Source organism: Carlito syrichta, unplaced genomic scaffold, assembly GCF_000164805.1.
Source record: "Carlito syrichta isolate Samal-C Ts95f unplaced genomic scaffold, Tarsius_syrichta-2.0.1 Scaffold307339, whole genome shotgun sequence".
Classification (NCBI taxonomy): Eukaryota; Metazoa; Chordata; class Mammalia; order Primates; family Tarsiidae; genus Carlito; species Carlito syrichta.
This window is the reverse complement of record NW_007251435.1, coordinates 558,457-570,362: the sequence shown is the minus strand read 5'-3', so window position 1 is coordinate 570,362 and position 11,906 is coordinate 558,457. Positions and strand designations below refer to the sequence as shown.

General features: G+C 60.2%; 1 protein-coding gene across 1 annotated transcript in view; it reads right to left on the bottom strand.

Moving 5' to 3' along the window:
- MYO7A (myosin VIIA) overlaps positions 1-11,906 on the bottom strand; it is an 88,378-nt gene that overhangs the window by 9,722 nt on the left and 66,750 nt on the right. The window contains exons 34-43 of the mRNA XM_021715741.1: positions 11,725-11,814; positions 9,959-10,129; positions 7,036-7,153; positions 6,077-6,203; positions 4,639-4,922; positions 3,130-3,320; positions 2,410-2,534; positions 1,764-1,921; positions 794-947; positions 4-60 (exon numbers count right to left, since the gene is read on the bottom strand). Of these exons, the coding sequence (XP_021571416.1) occupies positions 4-60; positions 794-947; positions 1,764-1,921; positions 2,410-2,534; positions 3,130-3,320; positions 4,639-4,922; positions 6,077-6,203; positions 7,036-7,153; positions 9,959-10,129; positions 11,725-11,814 (1,475 nt within the window). The remainder of the gene's footprint in view (positions 1-3; positions 61-793; positions 948-1,763; positions 1,922-2,409; positions 2,535-3,129; positions 3,321-4,638; positions 4,923-6,076; positions 6,204-7,035; positions 7,154-9,958; positions 10,130-11,724; positions 11,815-11,906) is intronic.

Sequence of the window (11,906 nt, the reverse complement as noted above, 5' to 3'; positions counted from 1 at the left end):
CGGGGCGGGAGGAGGCCCGTGCCCAGCCAGAGCAGCTCCCAGCCCCGCTCCTCACTGTACCTGCGGAGGGAGCCGCCCGCAGGAGTCACACGCCGCTCCGCCCCAGCAGCCCGCGCCCCCCAAGGTCCTGCCCGAGGACCGCCCCAGGCCCCTCCCTGACGGCCGGGTCCAGCCATGCTACTCAAAGCGGGCCTGGCCAACCCATGCCAGGCAGAGCCTGGAACCGTCCCACGGGGCAATGAGGTGCTCGAGCGAGCACTGAGAGCTACCATGTTTCCAAGCACTCTGGCCTGGCTGATGTGTTTTGCTTTGCATAGCGAGATCTTCTCCATGAAGGAACAGTGTGTGTGCTCTATATTCTAACGCGTCTATACCTTGAGTAGCAGTTAGTTAGACCAGGCCCCACCCAGGCTCCCTCGGGTACAACTCTGAGCTCCTTAAGCCTGACAGAGGGGAGTTTGGAGGGCTTTCTGGAGGAGGTGGGATTTGATCTAGGCTCTGAATGATGATCTGCAAATTATCTGCAGAGAAAGGGATGAAAGGGTTTCCTGGCTGCAGGCACTGCATGTACAAAGGTTCGGCAGTGTGACAAGATCTGGTGTGTAGTTCAAGGGTGGACTTGAGAGCTGTAGGGTTGGGGGCTGGGTGTAAAGAGAAGGGTGGAGCTTCTCCCAGGCTCTTCCTCTGGTGAGGAAGGACAGACTGGGCCAGGCAGACCCAACTCAGGTGCCAGTGAGTGCCCTGCCACAGCAGGGGGCTTCCCCCCACGCGCCGGCCACACCTGCTGGCCCACCTGATGTGGTTGTCGGTCAGCTGCTTCAGGATCTGCACGTACGCTTCGTCCTTGAGGGGCTCGGCCTTCAGGGCCCCCTCGAAGATCTGGTCGGTGAGCTCATTGACAGAGCGCGTCCTCTTGGATGGGTAGTCGCCCATGTACTTAAGCACGGGTGGGGGTGTCAAGGAAGAGCCCGGACCACATGGGGGGAGCACTGGCCTGGGAGGCCAAGGCACACTCGCCGTCGGGGGGACCTCTCCCACAGGCCTTGGGCTGCTCACCCCAGAAATGGGCCTGATCTGCCCGCCTGGCTCCTGGCCTCCACCCTCCCTCGCCTCCTCACAGGCCGCCCTGCCTCAGACCTCAGCCTCACATCCCTCACCCCCACAGCAGCCAGGATGGCAGGTCAGCAGTCTGACCAGGCCACCCTGCCCAGTGGCACACCCTGCCTTGGGATGCAGCCCAGGCTTCTCAACAGGGCTTGGGAACCCTTAGGCAGCCCCATGTCCTAGCTCCCTATGCCCTTGGCCCTCAGTGGCTGAAACGTGCGGTGCCTCCCAGCAGCTCTCTCTGCTCTGCCTCAGGGCCTTTGCATGTACCACTTTCCCTCCCTAGAACTCCTCGCGCCTCTCCCCTTTGCCTGGCTAAGACCTATTCGGTCTTTGGGTCTCAGCTAGACAGCACCTTCTCCAGGAAACCCTCCCTGCCTGCTCCAGGCCGGGTCAGGTCTCATCACAGCACTGATGTAGATGTCACCCCATGAGACCAGGGGCTGGGGCTGGTCACCACTCTACCCCCAAGCCTGCTGGCACATCACCAGGCACAGCACACATGTGCCAACACAGTGATAGGGCAGGAGAGTGACCAGGCAGCCCCTCGCACACCGGAGGTGCCAGGCACGTGGAGGGGTCCTCCGTCAACACCTGAGCAGGAGGGGTGTGGGAGGCGAGCCCACCCGCCCGGCCCCTCCCGCTGCCCGGGCGGATATCGATGAAGGCCATGCAGGCCTCCTGCGACAGCTCCTCGCTGCCCAGGATCTTCTTCAGCAGCGCCTGCTTGAGCGGCTCCCGCGTGTGGCTCCACAGCCGGTCCTTGCCTCGCGCCTTGGACACCATGACACGGCTCAGCGTGTGCTTGGGCGGGGGTCTGCCACGGCACGGGACAGTCGGCACTGACCCACGCACCCCTGGGCCCGGAGCCTGGGAACAGGCCGCCCCTTCCCCGCCCTGCGTGGCCCGGGGTGAGCCGCCACGGAGATAACACTGCTGGCTGGGCCCACCCTCCTCCTCCACCCCAGGGCACCCACAGAGCTCGGGGCAGCCACCTCCTCCAGGAAGCCTCCCCTCGTCCCCCCCCAAAGCATCCTCGTCACAACACTGGGCACCCAGAATCGCAGCTGCCTGCTTTCCTGCCCATCCCCCCACCAGGACCGTGAGTCACGAATGACCAGGACCTGCCTGGAGGGCCGCGGCGACCGTCTCTTAAATGCAGGGAGGATAAGATTGGCAGCACAGGACGTCTGCTGTCTCGGCAGACGGAAGCTGCCCTCCCGCTCCCCCTGGCCAGGCCTTCCCACAGGGCAGGCCTCGCGAAGCCACCCTGGCACCCAGAGCGCAGCAGAAGCCGGCAGCCACCTGAAGTAGTCGTAGGAGAACTCCTCCAGCGTGTAGGGCTTGGCGCGCACCTCGGGCTCGGGCGTCCGCAGCTGCAGGAGCCGGATGACATCCTGCCTCTGGTCCGGGGTCATGGTGACCAGGGCCTGGGGGCCAAGAGATGGCGGGCGAGATCAGCTCCCCACCTGGAGGCGCTGGGAGCAGCTTGGAACCTTGTGGACTGGGGTTGGGGGAGACTCTCCCCGGGGGGTGGACCCCAGGCCCCATTCTGACCCTGGGAGCCTCTTCCCTCTCTGAAGTCACTGCTGCCTCCACCAAGCTGGCCTCAGGACCCTTCCCTTGGTGTCTGAGTCAGGTTGGGTCAGTCAGAAAGGCTGACACAGCAGGGGGACATGGTGTGAGAACTGCCTGGCTCTGGGCCTGGCTCAGGAGCTGCCAGGGGGCTCTGGAAGAACCAAGGCCCCCTTGTGCCCTCACTGCCCTTTTAGACAGTGCAGGTGACACCCTCTCCTGAGACCACGCTTCCCCTCCCCAGCCCTGGGCAGTTCATCGGATGCAGTTTCTAGGCCTACCTGGCACAGATTTAATAGCTACCCCAACTTAATAAGTTCGTGGTCCCACAAGTCCCCAAGATATTCTTTACAAAAGCTACTGACCATGAATCCATCATATGGATATGGGAAGTGGACAAAGAGGGTCCCAGGGGAGCCTCCCACCGTCCGCCACGCCCGGGCCACATACCACAATTTCCCGCGGTGGCATGGTGACAGTCGGCATGACATACACACAGTCGGTGGGGAAGTCCCCACGCTGCTTGGTCCTCTCATTGATGCCGTTGGCCCAGCCTGAGTTCATGACCTGCTCGCCCGTGTCGTGGTCCAGGATGATGAGGTCGCCTTTGGCAAAGCTGAGGAAGCCCGACTCTTCTCCCGCTGTGGGGCACAGGGGAGTGAGGCCAGGTGGGGGCAGAAAGAGAGGCTGGTCGGCACGTCTTTGCTGGGGGGTTGGTCTGTGAGCCGCTACTCGCCGCTGAAGAACCGAGGCCTTGTGGCGCATGTCTTCCCTGCCACTCTGCCTCCGCCTTGTCACCACCCTCCACGCACACGGCCACCACAGTGGGCCAGCCCCCTGCTCAGAAACCTTCTGTGTGCCAGGGGAGGGAGGGGCACACCTCACCAGCAAGGGAACCTGCATAATGAACATTTGTGTCCCCAGCCCTTCAGAGAGAGCCTACTCCTGAGTCTGCAGTGAGCCGGCCTCTCTGACTCTCTCCCCTCCCTTCTCACTCCTTGTCCTCGCCTCATCCAACCAAGCCAGCCCAGGCAGTACCCGGCTGTGCCAGCCTCCTCTGCGTCCACACGGGGCTCCTGCTGGCTCCCTGCCTCTTGCCCTCTGCCCACGCGGACTTCCTACCGGGCCCCAGGCTGCATGGGGCCTCTCCTCGGCCCTGCCCATCCCCTGGGCCTCCTGGTCATTTCACTTCACTGTCTCTGTCTGCCCCCTCAACACGGAGGGCAGAGTGGAGACTTCGTCTGTCTGTCCACACTCTGCCTGGGACCTCAGGGGCCTCGGTGGCCGCAGACAGGGCAGGTGTTACAACTGTGGTCATTCGTAGAGGCTGGGGATTTGGAGAACACCAAGGAGGACCCCGAGCTATCTTGGAGAAGGTGACAGGAGTATTGAAGTATTGAAGACCAGCGGGAGGGAGGAAAGGAGGGAGAGGGGGTTCCCACAGGGCACCGGTCGAAGGCACAGGGTCCTGCTTGGCCTTGGATGCCAGGCCGAGGCCATGGGCACAGTCTATGATTTGGATATTTGTCCTCCCCAAATCTCATGTTGAAATGTGACCCCGGTGTCGGAGGCGGGGCCTGGTGGGAGGGGCCTGGGCCATGGGGGCGGATCCCTCAGGAAAGGCTTGCTGCCTCCTCATGGTAATGAGCAGGTTCTCATTCTGTTAGTTCCTGTGGAAGCTGACAGAGAGAGCCTGGCATCTCACTCCTCTTGGCCCTCTTCCCTCTCCATGTGACGCCAGCCCCCCTTCCTTCTGCCATGAGCGGAAGCTTTCTGTGGTCGCGTCAGGAGCACACGAGGGTGCCATGCCTCCCATACAGCCTGAGAACCACGAGCCAGGTAACCCTCTTCTCTAAGGCACCAGCCTCAGGCGTTCCTTCACAGCAACGCAGACCGACTAGGCCAGCTCACCTAACGCCCGCCCCCAGTGCCCAGCAGCCCACACTGGCTGCCACTCACCAGGGTTAGGGTTGTCCTGCAGGGCCACGACATACTTAGACCTCTTCCGGAGCCCCTCCAGGAAGGTGACCACCAGGTCACGGATGTCCTCGGCGTTGCTGGAGGTGAAGGTATACTCGTCCCCCTTGATGGTGGCCAGAGTGAAGCTGGGGGCCGTCATTTTCGCTCCCCTGCAGGACCAACACGGAGAACAGGGCCCCGCCGGGGTCAGTCCTGCCCGGCCCGAGTGAGGTGCAGCACAGCCCGGATCAGAGCAGCCCAGCGAGAGCCAGACACGGCACTCCCTAAAGGAGACCAAGGCCAGTCGAATCAGATGCAGCCCAGCCAGAATGGAACCTGGGCCAGTCAGGTGAGATGTGGCCCAGGTCAGACGCGTCTCAGTCTAAGACATCCAATTACTACTCACCCTTAAATCTCAGCCGAGATGCCACTTACTCCAGGAAGTCCTCCCTGCCCTCCCACATTCCTCATTATACTGGTCTCGGCTTTAAAATAACCCGTCTGAGCCGGGCTTGGTGGCTCAGTCTGTAACCCTGTGCCATTGGGAGGCTGAGGTGAGTGGATTGCCTGAGCCCGTGGGTTCGAGACCCATCTGGGCAACTTGGCGAGACCTCATCTCTACAATTAAAAAAAAAAAAAATCAGCCAGGCGTGGTAGTGTGCGCCTGTAGTTCCAGCTACTTGGAAGGCTGAGGCGGAAGGATCTCCGGAGCCCAGCAGGTCGAGGCTGCGGTGGCTGGGAGTGGCCACTGCACTCCAGCCTGGGCGACAGAGTGAGACTCCAACTCAAAAAAATAAATAAATAACCCATCTGATGTCTGTCTCCCCTCTCAACTGAAGCTCCAAAAAGACAAGGACTGGCTTATCACCACTTTATTCCAGGTGCCTGGCAGGCGCCCGGTCAGAGCTGGACACGGCCTGACCCCTGCCCACATCAGATGCAGCCCGAGACACTCCTCCATGCCCCAGACCGCGAGAAGAGCCACTGCGTGGCTGGGAAAGCCAGTGCATTCCAGCAAAGCACCCGCTTCCCACCTGCGTGCAGTTTAGAGAGCTCGCTGTGAATGAACGAAGTATTGCATTCATTCCTCACCACCATTACAAAGGAAAGTACGAAGACCCCTATCTTAGGCATGAGGACATAGCATCCCACCCCAGCCCCTGAGTCTCAGGCAAGCCCTCTGTGTACCCACTCGCCTGCCCCTGCCTGTCCTTCTGGCGGCCCAGCCTGTCTCAGAACGAGCATGAGTATGTGTAAAGCCCAACCCCATCCTCCCTTTGGTGAGGAGGGGGCGCCGAGGGGCTGCACACGCAGGACAGACTGCTCGACTGTGCGCGACCAGGACTGCCGCCGTGCCTCTCTTCCCCCCCGTGACCTGTGGAGCCGCTCTGGCCCCTCTCCTTCCCCAGCCTGTCCGGCCCTGTCTGGCCCAGCTCACCTGCTGCTGGACACAGCCATGATCTCCGGGAAGGACAGCTCCAGCAGCACCTGCTCCTGCTCATCCACAAAGTACACACCCGTCCAGTTGACAGCCACGATGACATCGTTCTTGGGGAGGCTGGGGCCTGGGGCGGAGATCGAGGCCCTGAGAGGGAGGCCCCCGCTCCTGGCCCAGGCCTCCCCGTCCTTATACCCATCAGGCAGATGGCAGGGGCGGGAACACACTGATTTCCATTTTAGGGAAACTGAGGCTCAGAGAGTGGAACCTCCCTGCAAGCCCAAACCCAAGGTGCCGTGGGAAGAGAGCGTTGAATCAGGGAGCTGGGTTTGGGTCCCTTCCCTGCACTGGTCTTGGTGCAGCATCGGACAAGTCCTTGTCCTACCCTGAGGTGGGACACAGGCAGGGGTAGGATTGGGTCCCAGGTGGGACATGGGGGGGAGGGGTGGGGCTGAGTCCCAGGGGACCCATCGAGGCGGGTGGGACTGGGTCCCAGGCTTCCCTCTGGCCATGATATTTGGTGGTTCTGTGAAGCCCAGCATCAGCCTGGCGTGGAGCAGATGCCCCGCAATGGTGGGCTGAGGACGCTGAGCAAATGGCTCGTGTGGGTTTGCGTTAGCCACGCTCACTCTCAAGTTCATGGAGTCAGCCCAGCAGGGCCTGCCCTGCCTGTACTCTGGGCCACCCTCTTCTGTACACAGTACAGAAGATGCCTATCTTCACTCAGCTATCTTCACTCAGCTATTTAATCTAGTGTGCTGCTGAGCATCTACCATGTACCACGGGTCACTGCAGGACTGCAGGGAGGCAGGGCCCACTCACCAACAGGACCAGAAAAGACACAGCAGCCTCCCAGCAGGAGGTTCACTATCTGGGGAGCCCGGCTCAAGATGCTGCCCCTCCTTCTGCCATGGGCTGGGGCCATAGAGCTGGGGCTGGGACCAGCAGGCCGGGGGTACCTGAGAATTTGTAGGCTTCATAAAACCTGGAGAAGAGCAAGGGCCACTTGAAGCGGGCATAGTTGACCACGTCCTCTTTGACCTTCTGGGCATCAGTTCTCCTCTGGGCATAAATCCCCTAGAGGGCAGATGACAAAAGACAATATACAAGCTCTGTCCAAAGGTCAACGTCACTGCCTGCTAGCCAGGGGTGGCCTGGGGCTCCCCCACCCTCCTGGGCATCATGGCCTTGCCCTGTTCCCAGCAACCCACAGCCACGCCCGTCACCCCATCTTTCTCTTATTCGTTGACATCAGTGAGCACTTGTGAGTGCCACCTCCAGGCGGGTCATGGGACACAAAGTCAGAGAAAACATGGCGGCCCACCCCCCCCACCGGGGAGATCCCTGTTCAACAAGACAGGAGAGCCAAGAACTGCAGCCGAGCCTGTGGGAGGCCTAGGGATCTGGGTCAGTGGGAGGGGCGTGCTGGACAGGCCAGGAAGAGAGGGAATGGGGACAAGGCATGGAGGAGCCAGCTCCCAGGAATGTGGGAGAAACCGCAGCTTCGGGGAACCGACCTGGTGGGTCTGGGAGTTAAAAAGATTGTTTATGTGGGAGCCATGAGGTTGCTGCAAGCCCCACCTGCATTCTGTTTCTCTGAAAATATTCCCCCAAGCCCTAGTAAGAGGTGTTGGGTGGCATTGGCAGGGTCAGAATGAGCTCATGGTTTTCACAGCAGATAGACACAGACGTGGGTAAGGGCAGATGTGCCAGTGCTCAAACTGCCCACCTGCACCTCTAGGGGGCCAAGAGGCCATGCCACCCCAGGAGCAGTGAGGGTCCAGGGAGAGGGCTGAGTGTCACCAATCCAATCCCAAATAGCTCGGAAAAAGAGTGACTTATATGTGTGCAGAGAGAAAGGCCACCGTGAGTCTAGGTAAGCTGGGTGCAGCGTTCTAGTGTTTCAAACTGCTAACTTCTCTGTAAGTTTGAAATTATTTCAAAACAAAATGTTTGAAAAATATGTCTCTATTATGGACTGAATGATGTGCTCCCCTTCCCCCAGATTCGTGTGTTGAAGTCCTCACTCCCAGTAACTCAGAATGCAAACCCATTTATAGACAAGGTCTTCAGGGGATAACTAAGTTAAAATGAGGCCTTTTGGGTGGACCCCAATTCAATAAGACTGGTGTCCTTTTAAGAAGATGACATTTGCCGGGCTCGGTGGCTCAGCCTGTAATCCCGCGCCTTTGGGAGGCTGAGGTGAGTGAATTGCCTGAGCCCACGGGTTCAAGACCCACCTGGGCAGCGAGACTTCATCTCTACAATAAATCAAAAAAAAATCAGCCGGGCATGGTAGTGCACGCCTGTAATTCCAGCTACTTGGAAGGCTGAGGTGGAAGGATCGCCGGAGCCCAGCAGGTCGAGGCTGCGGTGGCTGGGAGCGGCCATTGCACTCCAGTCTGGGTGACAGAGTGAGACTCTAACTCAAAAAAAAAAGAAGATGACATTTGGGCACAGACACGCATGTGCATAGAGGAAGGACCACGTCATGACAGATGAGGAAGACGGCCATGTGCAAGCCCAGGAGAGAGATCTAAGAGAAAACCAACCCAGCTGACACCTTGACCTCAGACTTCCCAACTCCAGAACCGTGAGACAAACATTTCTTCCATTTGAACCACCCAGTCTGGGGTATTTCATCATGGCAGCCCTAGCTAATGAGTACCACATGCTTCCACCCTACAAGCAGTATTGATTCACATCTGGTCACCCTGTGATGCACATCTGCCCACCCCGGCCCAGGACTCTGGGACACACACACCAAGGACCTCCAGCACAGTGGAGGGGCACGGCTCCACGGGGGCTCCAAAATGCAGAAACCATGTCTGCCCCACTCATGCTGTGTCTCCAGGGCTTGCTGTGGCACCCAGCGCACAACAAGTGCCAACATAAAACAGGTGCAAGACACGAGTGCCCAACCCAGAATGTGCCATGTGCCACAGCGGCATGAACCCCGGGAGGTCAGGATGTGGTGGGGCGGGGGCTGCCGCTGTCTGGGAGGCGGAGGAACCGGCTTCAGCGACTGAGGGAGAACAGGGGGCTAAGGACAAAGAACCCGTCTCACTTGAGACCGAGGGGCAGCAGGGAGAGCACACTCCTCTTCTGGAGGGGCGGGAGGGAGTGAGGGCCTTGGGGGAAGTCGGGCCTGGGCGCAACAGCTGGTGCAGGGAGCATTCACGGAAAGGTGGAGGCCGGCGGGCGCTAACCAGAGAAGTGGGGGGTCGGGGGAGGCTGGCGAGGGGCTCCTGCGTGAGGGCAGAGGCCTGAGGTGGAGAAGGACAAGAGGCCCCTGGTCTGGGGGCCTCCAACTTACATGCAGAGATGATTCTACTCTTGCACAGCAGGGGCCAAGGCGGGGGCAAGGTCAAGGGTCCCCTTCAGTCACCCCCTTCCCACCTGGAAACCCCTGCTCTGCCTGGCCCCTTAGTTTGGGAGGAAACCGCTCATGGCTGATCACCGATCTGGGGCTCCAAGCAAGGGGTGGAAGAGGCCTGTCCCCAGAGCTTCCCAGGCAGGAAGTTGGACTGGAGTTCTTTTAGGAAAAAGAAGGTGTACTTTCTAGAAGCCCCCTTCAGCGCCCACCACGCCTGAGCGGTGACACCCGGAAGCGCTGCTGCAAGACGAGGAGATGGGACCCACTACCCACTTTCCCTCAGTCCCTCAGGAGGCCACAGGGCTGGGCTGGATCCTCTCTGTGTCCCTGGAACCCAGCCCAGAGAAGATGGCAGGGGACCCGAGGGAGCTGATGTCCGTGGTAGAGAAAGGGCTGCTGGGAGGCACGTCAGAGCACTGTGCCGTCCCCCGTGGCCCTGACAGACAGGGCTGAGGCCTTGACTGCTCGGGCCGTCACCCTCCCTGAGACCCCTCCTACCCACCCACCTTCTTGTGGGCAGCAATGGCCAGCTGGGCCCACTTCTCCAGCGTCTTCAGGGGCGTGATCTCACGGTCCGGGATGTAGGTGGGCACAAGGTTCAGCAGGCGCTCCAGGATCATCTCGGAGCCGTAGTCCACAAAGTACTGCTGGGAGGCCAGCTCAGCCAGGTCATCCTCCTGGGTGGGAGGAGACCCCAGTCAAGCATGGGCCCAGGCCCCTCCCCTGGCCCTGCCTCAGTGGCTCTCAGACCCTGGCCTCTGGGACCCTGCCTTCTCACTGATTCACCAGAGAATTCTTGTCTACTCAAGAATGTGGAGCCATGAGCTCCCCAAGGGCAGGGCACCCTCACCTTCTCCTGGGTCCTCTCAACACCAGCACAGAGCTGGTCTCTGCCCAGGGGCACACAAGCTGACCCAAAGAGACCAGCCGGTCCATCGAGCCACCCACTGAACACTCAACTCCATGAGACAGTGACTAGAACCAACAAACAAGAGAAAAGGAAGTGCCTACCTGGAGCACAGGAGTCTGGGGCCACCTGAGGGGGTCAGAGCGAGGGGCTGCATCACCATTACTACCTCCACCACCTTCATTACACATCAGAGGTAGTCAACATGTCCAACAGCCAGTGGGCTCTGCCACAGAGATTTCAGAAGCCAGGCAGCCACCGGGCATCTACCCCTCCTCTGTCTGGGCTGGGGCATGGCAGCCCCAGCAATGCCCACCTGAGGCTCTCCAGGGCTCTAGCCGCAGGGGGACAAAGAAGGGGATTTTGAAAGCAATAGGTGGCCGGGCTCAGTGGCTCAGCCTGTCATCCCAGCACTTTGGGAGGCCGAGGTGAGTGGATTGCCTGAGCCCGCGGGTTCAAGACCCGCCTGGGCAGCGAGACCTCATCTCTACCATAAATCAAAAAATCAGCTGGGCGTGGCAGCGCGCGCCTGTAATTCCAGCTATTCGGAAGGCTGAGGCGGAAGGATCGCCGGAGTCCAGCAGGTCGAGGCTGCTGTGGCCGGGAGCGGCCACTGCACTCCAGTCTGGGCGACGGAGTGAGACTCCAACTCAGAAAAAAAAAAAGAAAGTAATAGGTATTTCTCAACTAGTGTGAAGTAATTTCAGAATTTTAGCAACTGACACGGCTATACTGCTGCATTCTGACGGAATACCAGCTTACCGCCACCAATGCCACCCTTATCACCATCACCACCTCCACCATCATCGCCGCCATCGCCTCCAACACCACCATCACCACCTCCAGCACATCACTACCTCCCCCATCACCACCATCGTCACTACCAACAGCACCGTCACGTCTACCATCATCACCGACAACACCACCATCCCAGCCCACATGGTCACTGCCCCATCACCACCAACCCCATCACCGGCATGACCACAAGAACACCGCCGCCTCAGCAACACCATCACTGTCTCCACCACCACCGCCGTCTTCAGCCTTCCGTCACAACCACCAACAGAACCATCAGTCCCGTCAGGTCCGCTGTCGCCATCAGTCCCGTCAGGTCCGCTGTCGCCATCATCAAAAACAAGACCACATCACTCCTGTCCTCTGAACAACACACACTTGTAAACTCTGATCTCAACGAACGGATGTCTTTCTCGTTTAGGGCGGGGTTTATCAGACGAACTCAGAACAGTGCTGCAAGGCCTCCAGGTTGCCCTCTGTCCTGTGCACAATCACCGCGGCAGTGTGGGGGCTGGCTCCCGCCAGCAGAGCTTGTCGTATTCCCCAGAGTCTTTGCTCCTGCGCCCTTACCTGGCCTTCATGCCCCCTGCGCTGGGGTAGGCCGGAGGAGCCGGGGAACCCCCCTCGCCCCACCCAGCCGGACTCGCCCCGGCTGAGCTCCTGGCGGGCCACGGACAGCCGCGCTCAGCCCAGACTTGGCAGGCGGGCGGCTGTGGACCACGCCGCCGCAGCAGGAGCCGCGCCTCACCTTC